The 19132-nt window shown below is 39.8% G+C and overlaps 2 protein-coding genes across 2 annotated transcripts; both read right to left on the bottom strand.

Annotated features, from left to right (window-relative positions):
* Positions 1-1445: 1445 nt before the first annotated feature.
* Positions 1446-13246, bottom strand: LOC311590780 (vomeronasal type-2 receptor 116-like; the record flags this gene model as incomplete). Its single annotated transcript, XM_084770041.1, has 3 exons — positions 1446-2341; positions 6525-6648; positions 13031-13246. 3 exons carry the CDS (start codon positions 13244-13246, stop codon positions 1446-1448), a joined length of 1236 nt encoding a protein of 411 aa, XP_084626167.1.
* Positions 13247-14714: 1468 nt separating this feature from the next.
* LOC311590779 (vomeronasal type-2 receptor 116-like) lies at positions 14715-16047 on the bottom strand (the record flags this gene model as incomplete). Its single annotated transcript, XM_084770040.1, has 2 exons — positions 14715-15575; positions 16024-16047. 2 exons carry the CDS (start codon positions 16045-16047, stop codon positions 14715-14717), a joined length of 885 nt encoding a protein of 294 aa, XP_084626166.1.
* Between the last annotated feature and the right edge of the window lie 3085 nt (positions 16048-19132).

Genomic DNA, 19132 nt, shown 5'->3' with positions numbered 1-19132 from the left:
ATCTACTTCCTTGGATTACATCAAGATTCCCATACCATCGCCCTGTAAGGAGGAAATTGTTTTACCTTCATGTACAAACACGAGTTCATGCTCCCACAAACATCTTCAAGGTTTTTTTTTGAAGACAGGGTTTCTCTATGTAGCCTTTGCTGTCCTAGACTCACTTTGTAGACCAGGCTGGCCTAGAACTCACAGAGATCCACCTGCCTCTGCATCCCGAGTGCTGGGATTAAAGGCGTGCGCCACCATGCCCAGCTCATCTTCAAGTTTTTAATCACCATTCCACAGGCATCAAAGTCATTTACCCAGATACTATAAAGTTTGATTTTATTTTGAATGTTTTTTTATTCTATGATTTTTAAAATGTATACAGTGTTCTGCCTGCACACCTGTACACCAGATCTAATTATAGATGGTTGTAAGCTACCATGTGGATGCTGGGAATTGAACTCAGGACCTATGGAAGAGCAGCCAGTGCTCCTACCCTGTGAGCCATATCTCCAGCCCCTGTTTTTTATTCTAAAGAAGAAAAGAACATGTGCACTTTGCACTATGCCCCAAGAGTTATAAATTGTGAAATAAGTAGATCAGAGCAAGATAATATGGACAACATAGACAACTCTAGTAGCCATGATACTGCTATGCAACATCATTAGAGGAAACAGTGAGCATCATTCTAAGAAGAGACAGATCATGCACTGTAGCCCAATATTTTGTGGTTATGTGCCAACTTTATATTTCTCAGTTAGATTTCATTTACCAGTCAGACTACCTGACTCAAACCAAGACACAGTCCATGGACAGAGCCAACACCTGACATTATCAATGAGACTCTGCTGTGCTTGTAGACAGAAGCCTAACTGTGTTGTCCTCTGAGAGGCTCTGCTAAACACAGGTTGAAAACAAATGCTGAGACTCACAGCCAAACGTTGAGTGATAATAGGGAGTCTTGTGGAACAGTGGGAGGAAGGAGAAATGGGCTTTGAGGTGACAGGAGCTCCACAAAAACCAAAAGTGCCAGCTAACCAAGGCTCTGAGTGGCTTGCTGAGACTGAGGCAACAACCAAGGACCATGCATGAACTGGACATATGCCAACTACACAGATGTAGATGATGGACAGATCAGGCTTCATGTGGCTCCTCTAGTAAGAAGCGCAGGGGCTGTTACTGACACGGATTGTGATGCCAGATTTTTGATCACTTCCTCCTTGTGGGACTATCTATCTAGGCCCCAGGGGAAGAGGACATGGTCAGTCCTGATGCAACTTGGAGAGCTGGGGTGCATAGGAAGGTGGTCTCCACTAATCCAAGGCATAGGGGAGGGAGATGGAGAGAGGGGGGAAGGGTAGGACTGGAAGGAGAGAAAAGATGAGGTCTACAATCAGGATGTAAATTGAATAAATTAATTTAACACAAAGTATTCATAAAATATGAGTTTAGGAATATTATTTCTCCCTGATCTTTTGAAGAGAATTTTTGTCTGGCCTTAATAAAATTATGTAGCACTTGGGAACAAAGATGCATCCCAGCATGCCTGCAGTGGAAGACAAGATGGAAAAAATCTCCACAGCCACCATGACCTTGCCCTTGGTGCTGTGGTAGACAGGGAGGAAAGTGACCCAAACAGTGCAAAACACCAGCATGCTGAATGTAAAGAACTTGGCTTCATTGAATGTGTCAGGCAGGTTCCTGGCCAAGAAAGCCACAGTGAAGCTTCCCAGGGCCAAGAAGCCTAAGTATCCTAGGACACAGTAAAACGCTATAACAGAACCCTTGTGGCAGACAATAATAATCTGGCCATGCTCAGAGTGTGCATCAGTATTAACAGAGGGAGGAGAAGCTCCTAGCCAGATTGAACAGAGAATAATTTGGATGAGTGTACAGAGAGGAATGATGTAGTTAAGAGTTCCTGAAACCAGAATGTACCTCATCCTTCTTGCAGGAGCTGTGACTTTGAAAGCCAGAACCACTGTGATTGTTTTGGCCAACACACTGGAAATAGCCACAGTGAATACAATCCCAAATGTGATTTGCTGCAGGATGCAGGAGACTGAGTTTGGGTGGCCAATGAAGAGCAAGGAGCAGAGGAAACAGAACATGAGTGACACGAGTAAGATGTAGCTGAGAGCATGGTTATTGGCCTTCACAATGGCTGTGTCATTGTGCTTCAAAAATACCCCAAGAACCAGAGCTGTGAGGGCAGAGAAGCCCAAGGCCATTAAGGCCAGAGCCATCCCTAAGGGGTCTTCATAGCTCAGAAAGATCACAGCTTTGTGGATGCAGTGATTCTGCTCTGTGTTGGCATACTGGTCCTCTGGACACTTCACACATTGATCCATGTCTGATTGAAAAAAGGACAGATTTGTTAGTACAGCTTCAGCAGTTTATTGGTAAGACATTTCAGTACATCTGTTGGAGAATCTTTGAAATACCTGCATTTGGTTGCTCATAATATAATTGAAGGACATTGCTGTACAACAGTGCTTCTATTTATTAATTCTTTTTTTTTTTTAAAGATTTATTTATTTATTAGCTTGCATGTCAGTAGAGGGCACCAGATCTCATTACAGATGGTCGTGAGCCACCATGTGGTTGCTGGGAACTGAACTCAGGACCTTTGGAAGAGCAGTCAGTGCTCTTAACCTCTGAGCCATCTCTCCAGCCCCCCCTATTTATTAATTCTTATTATCTTTATAGAGAAAAAAACCAAAGCAAATTTTGTCTATTTTACAGTGTTGGTGAGATCATTTACCAGGTTTTCAGAAAGCAGATTTTTTTTTTTTTGTTTTGTGTTTCAAGACAGGGTTTCTCTGTGTAGCCTTGACTGTCCTGGACTCACTTTGTAGACCAGGCTGGCCTCGAACTCACAGTGATCCACCTGCCTCTGCCTCCTGAGTGCTGGTATTAAAGGCGTGTGCCACCACGCCCAGCTAGAAAGCAGATTTCTTACATCATTCTGGATGCTATCATGAAATAACTGAATCTGGTAAATTCACAAAATCTAAACTCATTAACCACAGCGTGACTGAGTGTCTTTTAAAATTTCCTTTCCCATGCACTCAGTGCCTCCTGAGTTTACTGATTTTTTTTTCATTTTTAAAATTAATTTATTCATATTATATCTCAATTGTTAGCCCTTCCCTTGTATCCTCCTATTCCTTTCTCCCTCTTACCTCCCCCCTTCTCCCCTCCCCTATGTCTGTGACTGAGGGGTCCTCCTCCCCCTGTATATGCTCATAGGGTATCGAGTCTCTTCTTGGTAATTTGCTATCCTTCCTCTGAGTGCCGCCAGGCCTCCCCATCCAGGGGACGTGGTCAGAAAAGGGGCACCAGAGTTCCTGTCAGAGTCAGATCTCACTCTCCACTCAATAGTGGACAATTTAATTAATGCTTTCTTTATGAGAGATGGAGACTGTCTTCTGCTTGGGGAAGAACCGTGATAGCTTTTCTAGTTCCTGGCCTGAACATAATGGTATCTAAAGAACAGTAAAATAAGCTGGGCGGTGGCGGCACACGCCTTTAATCCCAGCACTTGGGAGGCAGAGGCAGGTGGATCACTGTGAGTTCGAGGCCAGCCTGGTCTACAAAGCGACTCCAGGACAGCCAAGGCTACACAGAGAAACCCTGTTTCAAAAAACAAAACAAAACAAAACAAAACAAAAAACAAAAAACCAAAAAAAAAAAAAAAAAAAGAGAAGTAAAGTTTACCAGTGTACAAATGCAATATAAATGTTTGAAAAGTGGCCGGGAGGTGGTGGCGCACGCCTTTAACCCCAGCACTTGGGAGGCAGAGGCAGGCGGATCGCTGTGAGTTCGAGGCCAGCCTTGTCTACAAAGTGAGTCTAGAATAGCCAAGGCTACACAGAGAGACCCTGTCTCAAAAAACCAAAAAAAAAAAAAAAAAAAAAAAAAGGTTTGAACATTGTAAAAAATACAAAACAATGACAAATATGTCCTTATTAAATATGTCCTTATTTATGTTCTAATCTGGCAGTGTTGAGAAAGAATTCTTGAGTCTTGATCATGAGAAGCATTAGCTCTATCACTGAAGGTAGAAACCTCTCTACAAGGCCGGGCGTGGTGGCACACGCCTTTAATCCTAGCACTCGGGAGGCAGAGGCAGGCAGATCGCTGTGAGTTCGAGGCTAGCCCGGTCTACAAAGTGAGTCCAGGACAGCCAAGGCTACACAGAGAGACCCTGTCTCGAAAAACCAAAAAAAAAAAAAAAAAAAAAAAAAAAAAAAAAGAAACCTCTCTACAGACTGAGCACTACAAAGCCCTTCATCTTGACTCCACCTTCATGGGAAGCATCCATCACATTCCCACTTCCCTCATTTCAATCTCTTGAGACCCAGACTCTGTGAATATACTCTGAGGTAAATATATATATATATATATTGATAAGCAGCATGAAAAGAGTAAAACAAAAAGCCCACATACAAAAATGACCTACATTTTTTTTTTGTTTTTTTTGAGACAGGGTTTCTCTGTGTAACCTTGGCTGTCCTGGACTTTCTTTGTGGACCAGGCTGGCCTCAAACTCACAGCGATCCTCCTGCCTCTGCCTTCTGAGTGCTGGGATTAAAGGCGTGTGCCACCATGCCCAACCAGTGATCCATGTTTTTGTGTGTGGAACAAACCACCTCACTCACAATATGCTCTTCTGAAATGGCAATGGTAGGAAATTTCATTGGGATTATGCTGATTCATTAGATAGTTGCACAGAGTTAAGATGTGCTTCCTGGTTTTTAAGTCTTTTTATGTAGAACAATGTATTTATGGGCAGCTGTAACTAGTTAATTTACCTAAAGTGTTGCAAAGTTAGCTGAGCTGTGAAGCAAATGTTCTGCTTTTGCAGAACACCTGAGCTCAGTCCCCAGAACCCATGTGAGGTGTTTCACAACTGCCTGCAAATTAACTATAGAGGTATTAGTTGCCTCTCACCTGCATCTGCCCTTATATACACATACCCACACAACACACACACACCTATAAATAATATTTATATTTTTCTATTTATTGCTGTAATTACCATTGGCTCTTATTCATTTACAATTTTATTACAGTTTGTTTAATAATTATGGATGTGATTTGAGTGCATAGATGTCAGAAGCCATTTCTGAGAGTTCTTTGCCTCCTCTTACTCTATGGGTCCTGGGGATGAACGCCAGCTATCAGTCTTAGAGGCAAATGATTTAAATGTTGGGCCATCTTATTGGCCAGAAATGTCTTTTTTTTTTTTTTTTTTGGTTTTTTGAGACAGGGTTTCTCTGTGTGGCTTTGGCTGTCCTGGACTCGCTTTGTAGACCAGGCTGGCCTCGAACTCACAGCGATTCGCCTGCCTCTGCCTTCCAAGGGCTGGGATTAAAGGCGTGCGCCACCACGCCCGGCTCCAGAAATGTCTTTTAAGAACTTAATTTCATTGCACAGTATGACAGGCAAATGTGGAAAAACTATTCATTGTCCATTTGCATTTAGCCAAACATAAATATATAATCATTTTACTAAACTGGGTTTATAGGTTACAGTAAAATGTTACTGTTTGTGACTAATTGCTTTCAGTACAAAACCATTCTAAGATATTATTTCATGAAATTATTAATTGGGTGCTATTTATAAAATATTTTACATAAGATTCCTTATATTTTGTAAACCATGTGTCAACAATTATCCTCACCTTCCTAGAAACAAATCACATCAGAGATTTGAAAACGGGTGAGGGAATAACAATTGGGGTGTAATGAGAATAAATTATAATAAAAAGGGGGAAAAAGAAAATGGGGCTTGAGCTGGGCGAGGTGGCGCACGCCTTTAATCCCAGCACTCGGGAGGCAGAGGCAGGCGGATCGCTGTGAGTTCAAGGCCAGCCTGGTCTACAAAGTGAGTCCAGAACAGCCAGGGCTACACAGAGAAACCCTGTCTCGAAAAACCAAAAATAAAATAAAATAAAATAAAATAAAATGGGGCTCTACATAGCACACACAGATTCTGTGTCATACTCAGCAGTTTCTGATAATTTTATAGGTAATTTTTTGATCTCTATACTAATTTTTCTAACGACACAGACTTGGTTTCTAGCACCTCCATTGCACAGTCCGTCAGTTCTGGTGCCATATTCTGTCCTCTGTTCGATTGGTGTACATAAACATATGTAGGGACCCAGATATACATGCAAAAAGAATAAATGCACATTTAAAAAATTCATGACTGGAATCTGCCACGTATGTAGTTATAGGGGAAATTAATAACAAGGACAGATATCATACAGAATGTGCTCACACTACAGTTTGATTTTGTTTCTTTGAGAAATTATGATGTGACATAAATTGAATAAAAACGTACATCTAGGTAGAAGGGTTTTTTTTTGTTGTTGTTGTGACATTGTTAGTGTTTGTATTCCTGTGACTGCTAATGGAGGAAATGGTATATTTTATTTTTGTAGTTGCCTTTTAGACTCCTTCAGCATCCCTTTGTTTGTTGAGAGGATTATCAATGTAAAGTTTATCACAGCAGCAAACACTCACTTGTTCCATTAGAAATTTCATTTTCCGGGCAGTGGATACAAATAAAACAGCAGGCTGGCATTCCCTCCTGCCTGAATTTTCTGAATCCAGCACCACAATCAGTGCTGCATACAGAGGGCAGCATCTGAGGAAATAAGATACATATTGAGCTTTACCACTTCATCCATAACTATATTATATTAGGATGTTGAGATATCAATAAGCTTATTTTATATACAGAAGCTGAGGAACCACATGTCACTTGGTACTTTGTATAATGCTAAACATGTGAATATATTAAAACAAGTTGATGAAAAGTGGAGTTCTTTACCAAATTTTAGACATTATGGAAACAGAATTTTAGAGTACTTTTTGCAAACACTACAGAGATGCTACCTGGTTTTCTTGCTGATTTACATCAAGCTGACACAAAGTCCAGTAAAAAGATAGAGAACATGGAATGAACCTTACCTGAGAAATTCTCCCTATCAGAATAGCCTGTCTTTCTAACACTAATGCATTTTATTATTTGGTATTCATTGTAAGCATGCCCAGTCTACTAGGCAATGCTGTTGCTAGGCAAGCATGTGTGAGAAATGACACAGAGCAAACCAGTAAGCAGTGTTCTCTCAAGGGCCTGTGCTTTAGTTTCAGTCTCCAAATTCCATCCTTGTCTTCTGTTGTCTATAACCCACGAGCCAAATCAACGTCTCTTCCTCACTGTGCTCATGGCCAAAGTTTAATCAAGGCAACGACTTGGCAAGGCATGACGAAAGCACATCTAAAACAGGGGAAATATCTCCTCAAGTCTCAGATAACAAACACATCCTCCAGTAAATTAAGACTGCAAATCTTCACAAATGTAGTGTAAAGAAAAAACACAGTTGAGGCCGGGCGGTGGTGACCACATTGTCATTGGCACACATGTTCATGTCATGTTCTCTACGTATACACTTAACTAGAATGCTTCCTTTTGCTGTGGTGGTTGTGAAACAGGATCTCACTCTGTAGCATTGGGATACCTCAACTCCCTATCTAGAACAGGGGACATTACTTTCTCTCTTTTCATAACATATTTTCACATTTATTTTGGCACTTGGTAACATTTTTTTTTAATTTGAGTAATTTATTCAGATTACATTTCATTTTTTTAATCCCCTCACTTGTATCTTCCCGTTCCCCCATCCCTCCCTCTTTCATCTTATTCCCCTTCCCTAGGTCTGTGACAGAAGGGGACCTTGCACCCCACTATAAGATCACACCCTATCAGGCCTCTTCCTGGTAGCCTGCTTACTTTTCCTCTGATTGTCACCAGGTCTCCCCATCAAGGGGAAGTGGTCAAATAGGGGACACCAGAGTTCATGTCTGAGTCAGTCCCTCCTATCCACACAGTTGTGGAGAATGTGGTGTCCACTGTCTAGATCTGGATAGGGGTTCTTGGTTTACTGCATGCATTGTCCTTGGTTTGTACAGCATTTTTAGCTGCCCAACCTGGCCTTATTGGTCTTCTTGTAGGTTTCTAGGACCCTCTGGATCCTTCTATTTTCCCACTCTTCCTTACCTCTCTCACCGAGAGTCCCAGTAGGAAGTCCCAGTATCTATCCCAATCTCCAGCTAGGCCCTTGGTAAGATTTTAATGACCATTTGGAAGATGAGTGGAGACACTGCATATTGCTGTCCCATTTCTGTTCAATATTTTAAGGCGTGGTCTTGACGTCACACTGCCATCCTTGGATTGGCTATCTAGGTCAAACTGGTCACCTATCAACAGAGAATTTTCTAAATCTGTCAACAAACTGTTTGTTTTAAAACATGCACCACACATACCTGGCTTCATTCTGATTTTAATAGAATTAAAAAAAATTTTTTTTTATCTCCAACTTGCCATAAAATGCTTGCCATCTGTTTGCCATTAAAAATCTTATTCTGGGCCGGGCGTGGTGGCGCACGCCTTTAATCCCAGCACTCGGGAGGCAGAGGCAGGCGGATCGCTGTGAGTTCGAGGCCAGCCTGGTCTACAAAGTGAGTCCAGGACAGCCAAGGCTACACAGAGAAACCCTGTTTCGAAAAACAAACAAACAAACAAACAAAAAATCCTATTCTGTCAAGACATGACTTGTTCTTTGTATTCCAACATGTTTCTTTATTTACTCTGAATGGATGATGGACTTCTTCATAATACATTTATGAATATTTTTCTATAATCATATTATTCCATCTTAGAGTGTATTTACATGATGTATCTCATTGAATTGATCTGCATTTTTGAATCATGATTGCATTTCTTGATTTTTATTTTATTTTATTTTTTTTTAACGATTGCATTTCTTGGGTGTAATAGACTTGTGGTGTCTTGTTGAATTGTCTTGACAGGTGTTTATTTAAGAGTTATTCCGTCCATGTCCATCAAAGTGAATGTTCTGGTGGGTTTTTTGTTTGTTTGTTTGTTTCCATTTCATAACAATGTATCACGCTCATTTTTATAGAAGGAATCAGGTTACAGATAACATTTTTCCCGTGGAAGTGACTAAGAAATTTTTGGGGTTTTGTTGTTGTTGTTTTTTTATTGAACCAATCTTGTGGTCTATGGATATTTATTAGAGAATGTGATTTTTAACGTTAAATTATTATTGTAAATTATTTGGTGAATATTGCCTATTTGTCGATATTGTAGTATCTGATAGTTTTCTAATAGTTGCTTTTGTCTGGAGCTTAGTGCTTTCTATGTGTTCCTTTGATCCTTGCATTCATCATGTGAAGTGGTTCAACTAGCATCTTTCATGGTAATTGTTCAGTGCTTCTAAATTCTTGTGATTGTGTCTATTATTGAACTCTGTTCTGTATCCTTCTATTATGAGGAATAACTTTTCTGTTTTAGTTACTGTGGCTGGCTGTTAAATGTTTGAAATACATCACTCTTACTCTCCTCCTGTAAGAATGTCCATAGTGACATTGACTGATATACAGATGGGAACTTGCTATGACACAGTCTTCTGTACTGCAGCCTTCAAGTTTATGTCTTTGTTACAAAATAATTTTTAAGTTAAATATGCCAATTTACTGATTTTGAATGTTTGCTATTTAAATGACTATTATTTCTTGATGGGCACACATCTCACTTGAAATGCATGATTACATTTTACTGGATATATGTTGATGAGTTGAGTGTGTCCTTCTTTTCCCCATGTGACCCTGGATTGTAAATTTGATCTTTTAATCAGAAACTCTTGGTCTCCTATATGTTGAATCTTCTGTAGTGTTTTATCTTTGTTATAGTCTGAATTTTCTAATACTTATGCATAATTTCAAGCTTTGTGAGCCTGTCTTTATCTTTTTTTTATTTTTTATTTTTATTTTTTTCTGTCTTTATCTTGAACTGTTGTTTTGGTGAGACTTTTTACTTAGAATTTTATTTCATTCCTTTACATATTTTTTTGTTTGAATATTTTTATTATTTTGTACCTTCATAGGAGTTCTTTTTTTTTTTTTCCGAGACAAGGTCTCTCTGTGTAGCCTTGGCTGTCCTAGACTCACTTTGTAGACCAGGCTGGCCTCGAACTCACAGCGATCCACCTGCCTCTGCCTCCCAAGTGCTGGGATTAAAGGCGTGCGCCACCACCGCCCGGCCTGGGAGTCCTTTTTCATATCCTTTTTTCAAAGACTTATTTTATGTTCCTTTTTGTGACCCCTTGTATCCTTCCAGAGGTAATTTATATCTCCTCTTCTCACTTTTCATAGAGCATTCTTTTTTTTTTTTTTTTTTTGAGACAGGGTTTCTCTGTGTAGCCTTGGCTGTCCTGGACTCACTTTGTAGACCAGGCTGGCCTCGAACTCACAGCGATCCACCTGCCTCTGCCTCCCGAGTGCTAGGATTAAAGGCATGCGCCACCATGCCCGGCTTCATAGAGCATTCTAATAATCATTCTTTGAATCATATATTAAGCATATCATTGAACATACTCGCATTTAAGACTATGACTGTAACATTTTGAGCTAGGTAGATTTGATATCATCATTTTTATGTTTGTTTGTTTCTGCATGTGTCCTCATATGCATATCTAGGAGCAGAGCAATGGTTCTATATTTCTTTAGTATTGAGCATTATTCCGGTGCATGTTTTGTAATGCTCAATCAAACTGTGTTTAGAACACAGGTGAGATTTCACAGCTCCCATTGAATGGATATATATCTCAGTAGCTAAATTTCAGATCATGTGTTCCTTTGCCTAACAATGTCTCCCCTCATCACTCTGAGAAGGACTATTAACTGCAAATGTCACAGTACATGAGCAACCTGAGATATCATTTAAAATAAACTTCTGGACTTAACCTCTTTAAAATTTAAACAACTTTGCAGTTGTGTAGTTCAAATAGAACACTTTAACACCAACCACACCAGAATTCACACCTATAACATACCTTGGAGCTATGATGGAATTTTTTTCTTCACAAATTTCTGCACAGCAAAAAAATGTATTACTACCAATACTTCCAAATATAGAGAAGGAAACTAGACACCACTTCATCAGTTTGAATGAACTATACAACAATTAAGAGGACCAAGCAAGGATACTGTAGTGAACAGTTTCTTTACATGGCATAATTCAGAGCTGAGGCATGGACAAACTGTCAATAACAATTGATTATTGAACCCAGTTTGCATATCTAAGCTGTCTCACATTCCCAGGAATTTGTATCGCTCTTCTTTTTTTTTTTTTTGGTTTTTTGAGACAGGGTTTCTCTGTGTAGCCTTGGCCGTCCTGGACTGACTTTGTAGACCAGGAGGGCCTTGAACTCACAGCGATCCGCCTGCCTCTGCCTCCCGAGTGCTGGGATTAAAGGCGTGAGCCACCATGCCCGGCTTGTATCGCTCTTCTAATGTCCATATACATGACATACGCCAGTGGTGCATGGACATATATGCAGACAGAAAACCCATACACATATAAAAGAGAAAGAAAATACAAAGTTATAATTCAGAGAATAGTTAATATGTACCACAAAAACATTAATTTATGATTAGAGGTGTTAATAATTTATGGATTCTCTGTAAGAAGGCTTAAGCAAACATACAAAATAAAACTGGGGGGGCTGGAGAGATGGCTCAGAGGTTAAGAGCACTTGCTGTTCTTCCAGAGGTCCTGAGTTCAATTCCCAGCAACCACATGGTGGCTCACAGCCATCTGTAATGAGATCTGGTGCCCTCTTCTGGGCTGCAGGAGTTATATACAGGTAGAACACTGTATATGTAATAAAAACAAAACAAAACAAAACAACAAAACAACTGTTGTCTTCTCTTTGATCACTTCCCCCTGGTCAAATCACAGAGGAGAATAGGGGAGAAGGGTTCCCCTCTCTGAGGACTAGGGAAGGGACATAACGGGAAGAAGGCGAGAAGGTGGGCATGGAAGGACATGAGGGAGGGGGCTAAGGCTGGAATGTAAAATGAATAAAATAAAAAAATTTAAATTTTAAAAAAGAATTAAAAGTAAAAGAAACGATGAGTTTGTCTTCTAATGCCTTTGTGTTTTTTAATTTACTCCACCATGGGCTGGAGAGATGGCTCAGAGGTTAAGAGCACTGACTGCTCTTCCGGAGGTCCTGAGTTCAATTCCCAGCAACCACATGTTGTCATCTATAATGTGACTTGGCGCCCTCTTCTGGCCAGCAGATGTACATGCAGGCAGAGATCTGTACACATAATAATAAATAAATAAATCTTTAAAAAAAAAATTTACTCCGTCATTATAGTTAGTCTCAGTCTCTTCAACTTGTTTTTTTTCTTTTATCAGAGATTCATAATAAGTAAGGAAATCACTATATAGTATTGAGAATGGTACCATGAGTCTATTGCTCACTTTACTGGAAATATTTTAAGTGAGTGGTCAAAAGTTGTTTTATATTCATATTAAAAGAAACAAAAACACAGTTTCCATTATAATAAAATACACTGTATCTATTGCACGAACTCCTCAAAGAATTAATAAAAAGTCACATCAAAATAGTGAAAGTGCCGGGCGTGGTGGCGCATGCCTTTAATCCCAGCACTCGGGAGGCAGAGGCAGGCGGATCGCTGTGAGTTCGAGGCCAGCCTGGTCTACAAAGTGAGTCCAGGATGGCCAAGGCTACACAGAGAAACCCTGTCTCGAAAAACCAAAAAAAAAAAAAATAAATAAATAAAATAGTGAAAGTAAGAAATGTAACGTAGGAGACTAGAAGTAGGTACCTTTTTAAAATTTTATTTATTTATTTTTTTGGTTTTTCGAGACAGGGTTTCTCCATGTAGCCTTGGCTGTCCTGGACTCGCTTTGTAGACCAGGCTGGCCTCGAACTCACAGTGATCCGCCTGCCTCTGCCTCCCGAGTGCTGGGATTAAAGGCGTGCGCCACCAACGCCCGGCTAGAAGTAGGTTCCTTATGTGACAATTTATTTCATTTCACTAATTAATAAAAAAAGCATAAATGGATCAACTAAACACACAGTGTTTACTGCTTTGTAATGGAAATCAGTATAGTTCTATAAACCCACCTGTCGACTTCCTGTGGCCCACTCTAGCATGTCTCCAGATAAACAGAGCTGTTGACCAGGCGGAAAATCTAGGCTAAACTTTCCTATCTTCACCTTAAGTTCAAAATCAGGTGGGAGATTCCAAATGTAGAAAACGTCATATTCTTTCTGAAGTTTTTCTTTCTGGTTCATGGTCACTTTGTCTCCATTAGGACTAGTGAAGTGGGTCTTTCTCATCAAGGAGTGCATCTGAAAAACAAGCAGTATTATATAATCTATATACTCTTCACTGATTGGAAAAAATGTATGATGGTTTCATCTGAAATGCAATTTTACTGAAGGTATCAGGTGGAAAATCTCAATGAAATCAATATGATATATTAATTTGTCATAATATTTGTAGAATTTTAGTTCACTGAAAGGAAACTAAGAAACACAAGCATAGACAAGCACACATACATCAAACATAGATGTGCAACACACACACACACACAGACATGCATCTGCACACAGAGAGACTTACATCTATATAGAGATACTCACATAATATAGCCACATATTTGTTTACACACACACTAACATACATGTCCAGAAACACATCTGAGCATACAAGCACAGACAAACATATACACCCAAACAGACACACAAGTACAGAAATATACCAAACACATACGTAGACACACACATGCACAGACAAATACACCTAGGGAGACATAATGAGATACAAACACTCACAAAGAGAGACTCACACAGAGCGTAAAACACATTTACGCTCACAATATCAAAAGAGAGACAGACAGAAACACAAACACATAGGCACACACACATAGCAAGAGATATACATATGTGCAAGCCAATATACGGAAACTCACAGAACACACAGACACATGCACTGACAAATACAATCAGAGACATACACAAAGACAGAGACAAACATACACATGGGCATTGAAGCACAGACAACTTATGCTCATTTCTACAAACAGATGCACAGAAACACACACACACACACACATACATCTGTGCACACACATATCAACACAGAAATACACACAGATACACAGAAACACACTTAGAAACAGAAATACACAGTGAGAAACACATATTCAAACAAATGAATGTGTGTGTGTAATAAACTGATTCACATAACTATTTCTGTGCAATTATACCAAGACTTTGAGGGAAGTGAACAGAGACCTACATTTGGGGCAGCATCAATTGAAAAAACTATCCCCAGAACTTATTACTTCAGATTTCAGAATTAATGAACAAACACTCATCTTCTCATCATGGAGACAATTAATGAGAAAATACTAAATTTTCTCCAGTTCTCCGATATTAGAACAGGTATGATTATATTCAGGTGGTCTGTGACAGAATCATTGATTTTCACTGATAGTGTCTTTCATTCCAATACCTTTGTATTAGAGATTGATACATAGCTCTAGACTTATTGTGTCAATTTAAAAACATTTAGAAGCCTAGATTTTTGGGGAACATTTGCTAGTTCACTAAGTTTAATCATCTGAGAGACTCCTTTTTTTTTTTTTTCCGAGACAGGGTTTCTCTGCATAGCCTTAGCTGTCCTGAACTCCCTTTGTAGACCAGGCTGGCCTTGAACTCACAGAGATCCACCTGCCTCTGCCTCTCGAGGGCTGAAATTAAAGGCACTCGCCACCACCACCCGGCATCATCTGAGAGACTCTTAAAAGCTATGATATTGATGAGAACTAGTATCATCCAATAGAAGAAACACTACCTTTGAGCAGCTATGAACATGTTTTTTCTCATTGTCAATTGGCTGATTTTCTACCTGTTGAAGAAGCATCTCATGAGTGACATGCGCCAAAACATATGCAGCATTGTATATGTCATAACTGCTATCACTGAAGGCCATATCAAAAGTCTGTGCCATTAGCCATTCCAATGAGGAATTGGTTGAGCAGTTCTTCATTGTCTTACAGTTAGAGGCTTCACAGTTAAAGTTCATCCACTTCAGTCTTGCCAGATATTTATCTGAGTATTTGAGAGGGTTCAATGTCTGGACAAAATTTTTAAAACCTGAAATCTTACCATGGTGGTGTGCAAAAGTAAGAGTCCCATGGAATGGGTCAAGTGTGAGATCTCTCTTACTTGTAGGAACATCCCACTGTGAGGTGGTGATCCATGTTCTTTGTATACCTAGAGATTCCCACATTCTAAAGGCCACAGCAAGAGTACTGTCTGTGTCACCATAAAGGATAACAACATCTGTGGATGATGTCATGATTTGGTTATAATACATGTCAGCTCTTGACATGTATACCTCCATGTTCACTGGGATCATGTTCACAAAGGCAAAGCAGACTGTATCCTTTTCCATCTCTCTTTTCAAATCTGAGAGAAATTGTGTGCCCTGTTCATTGTCAGAGATGGCCAGCCCTACCCAGTTCCAGTTGAAATAAAGTAAGAAGGTGACAAGGGCCATGGCGAGAGATGTATACTCACGGGCCATCTGTTGAATATAGGGAAATCGTACACGGTCATTCAGGAGAGGATGGAAAGGCCCATAAGTAAGATGAAGAACCTAGGACACAGGGAGCAGCATGAGGTAGCATGTACTTTTTTTTGTTTTGTTTTTTTGAGATAGGGTCTCTCTGTGTTAGCCTTGGCTGTCCTAGACTCTCTTTGTAGACCAGGCTAGCCTTGAACTCACAGCGATCCACCTGCCTCTGCCTCCCGAGTGCTAGGATTAAAGGCGTGTGCCACCCTGCCCGGCTGCATGGTACTTTTAAGAAGTTGTAAACACATTTTATCTGTAAAAACCTCTAGAAATCCCCCTTACCTGTTACTTCTCCCCATTTCACACAAAGAAATGTCAGCTCCCCACAAAGTATCGAAATAATATCATTGAACTACACAGATTGACATAAGGTCAGTAAGACCAGTCTCTTCCTTACAACCTTCTTTGCATCTTATCAATGCCACCAATGGAGACACAATTTCATTAAATTTTAACCCCAGGAAAATCTCACCTGCTGAGGTTCATGGCTGTACATGAATGTGTGAAATAGTACAGATGCTTCCCAGTTTGGTCCTGTAAGAATTACTGTACAACTGACTGCTTGGGTACAGTCATAATTAGAAGGATAAAAAAGAGTTGATCTAGAAACATGAAGGAGACTGTTTACATCTGACACCCTTAAAAAATGTGGTCTTCTAAATTCTAAAGACGTATTTGGTAGAAGATCAGGGTTTCTGTTAATTTCATCCAAGGAAAAAGCCAGGACCAGAGGAAACTGGCTTTCAGCTGGTGTTCTGTAAAACGGTACAATATTTATTATGTACAGAAATATACACATGATCATTTGCAATCAATACAATGACTATCCTGTACTTGAAGATATTGTCCTTATCCCTATGTTAGGAACAATTATATTGTGTAATAAGATTTGGATGACATAGAAATATGAAATCTTGGAACACCTTTAAAATTTCATGTGAGTTCATCTACACAAAACATGCATATTCCATGGAAAGCATTTTCCATCTGTGGTTATTGAGTACCTGCTAAGAAGGTAAAGACAAGGCCACAGGTTTTGACCAAGCTGCAAACCTGATCATGTATTCATTTATTAATTATTATTATTATTATTTTTTTTTTGGTTTTTTGAGACAGGGTCTCTCTGTGTTAGCCTTGGCTGTCCTGGACTCACTTTGTAGACCAGGCTGGCCTCGAACTCACAGCGATCCGCCCGCCTCTGCCTCCCGAGTGCTGGGATTAAAGGCGTGCGCCACCACGCCCGGCCCTCATTTATTAATTATTGAGAAATAAAAAAATTACACATGATGTTTGAGCCTCTGGTATTTCCATATGAAATTAACTGAATTGGCTAAGGTACTGAAAGAGTGACTGATGAGTGCACAGGAGTGTTTCTGGGGCAATATTTGGTACCAGTGCTAACACTTCATTATAATTAGTTGGAAATATATTTATAATATTCCTTTATATCCATCTTCATATTTCCCCTTTTTCTTTTTAGTTTATTTTTTTTCAGGCAGAACATCTTTTTAATGATTTACCTTGAAAAAAATTCACACACTGGAGAGGCATATTTAGACAGATGTATGTCTGACTTTGGAAATCGATCCGTTACTTTCTCAGAAAACTTGTAAAAGCTCAACCTCCAGACATAGCTATACCATACCTGGACATATACCCTAGGACACTTGCTCAACTATGTTCATAACAGCTTTATTCATAAAATCTAGATGTCACTCAACCGAAGAATGAATAATGAAACAATGAAATACAGTTCAGATACTAAAACCAAGGAAAACATGAAATTTGCCGGCGAGTAGATTAGAAAACATCTGCTGAGTGTGATAACCCAGACTAACAAAAACACACATGGATGTACTTACTTAGCCATATAGTACAGGATAAAAAATACTAGAATTTACTGCCCCAAAGAAAATGAGTAAGAAGGAGGAACCCAGAGAGGATGCTTTATTCTAACTCAGAAAATGAAATACAATAGACGGCAGAAGCAGTTGAAGATAAGGACAATGTAGGAGAGAGAGAGCTCAGATAGAAATGAGGGTGGATGTCAGACCTGGGGAGAGCTGATGCAGCAGGTCAGAGGGCCTGAACAGTAAGAATAAGGCAGGGGTGGAGATATCTCTCTGACAAGATGGATAAATGAGACACTTCTGGGATAATATGGTGGTGACTCAGTTGAGAGGACACCCTCTAACCACACAGAACTCCTAAAGGAGAGAGGGGAATACCAATCAATCCACAAGAACCATGAGTTAAAATTTACCTTTCCTACAAGATACGCAGGGATGAAAATAGAGCAGAGATTGAGGGAAGGTCCAAGCAATGCCTGGCCCAAACTTAGACTCAGAACACAGGAGAGAGACAACCTCTGACACTATTATTGATACTCTGCTGTGCTTTCAGACAGGAGCCTGGCATAGATGTCCCCTGAGGGTTCCAGACATCAGTGAATCAAAACAGATGCTGAGAATCAAAACCAAATATTAGACAAAGAGTGTTGGGAGTCTTATAGAAAAGTAAGGGGAAAGTATACAAGGATGAAGAACTAACATGAACAAGAAAATCAACAGTCAATTTATCAGGGCACAGAGGGGGTTGTGGAGACTCAATCACCAACCAAGGATGCTCAAGAGACTGGACCTAGGACCCCTAAACAGATGTAGGTGATGTGTAGTTCAGGCTTAGTGTGGATCCCCTAGTAAGAGGAACTGGGATTGTCTCTCACATGGACTCTGTTGCCTGTTTTTTTACTCTCTTTCCCTTGGTGGGGCTTCTATTTCAGGCCACATGGGAAAAGTACACACTCAGTCCTGATGTGATTCATGAGTTGAGGTGACTTAATCGGGGGCTCCCCTTCTTTGAATAACAGAGAATGCACATGGAGTAGATGGAGAGAGCATGTGACAAGGAGTAGAGGAGGGAGGGGCCATGATCAGTAGGTAAAATACATGAACAAATATATTATTTTAAACTGATGTATGCTTGTATGCCTCTGGATGTATGGACCTAAGCAATGCTCTTTTATGACAGAGTAATGTAACTGCCCCCATGGTTTTGAATAGCATTTTGCTCTAGACTAATCTGGCTTCGAGTGCGTGGGACTATGCCGTCCCTGACACTTGCACACATAGATTAAGGGTATGCGCAAGCAACCCAGTCACACTCATTGATTTTAATTCTAAAAAAGAGATGTGCGATTCACACTTGACAGATCTGTGCAATATATTTTCTCTTCTATAAACTGTCTTTTGACCCCCTTTCCAGGTACGCTAAGAGGAGAATAATATCCTACTGAGAAATAGGAACATCTGGAAATTTCAGTGAGATTTGTATGTGCCAGTATTACATGTTTATAAGACAGAAGAATAGAAGAATAAAAAGAGTAAAGCATGTGAGAAATCTTCATATATTTTTAATAAAAAATGGGCAAAAAAAATTCAAGGTTTTTTTATTCTCTGTATGGAAAGAATAATCACTCCTTTCTCTTGCTAGTTATTTCCTATCATCTGAATAATAAGCATCAAATATAGGGCTGGAGAGATGGCTCAGAGGTTAAGAGCACCGACTGCTCTTCCAAAGGT

This window comes from Acomys minous, assembly GCF_964271855.1.
Source record: "Acomys minous genome assembly, chromosome: 20".
NCBI lineage: Eukaryota > Metazoa > Chordata > Mammalia > Rodentia > Muridae > Acomys > Acomys minous.
Note: the sequence above shows the minus strand (reverse complement) of the source record. Positions and strands in the feature narration are given on the sequence as shown.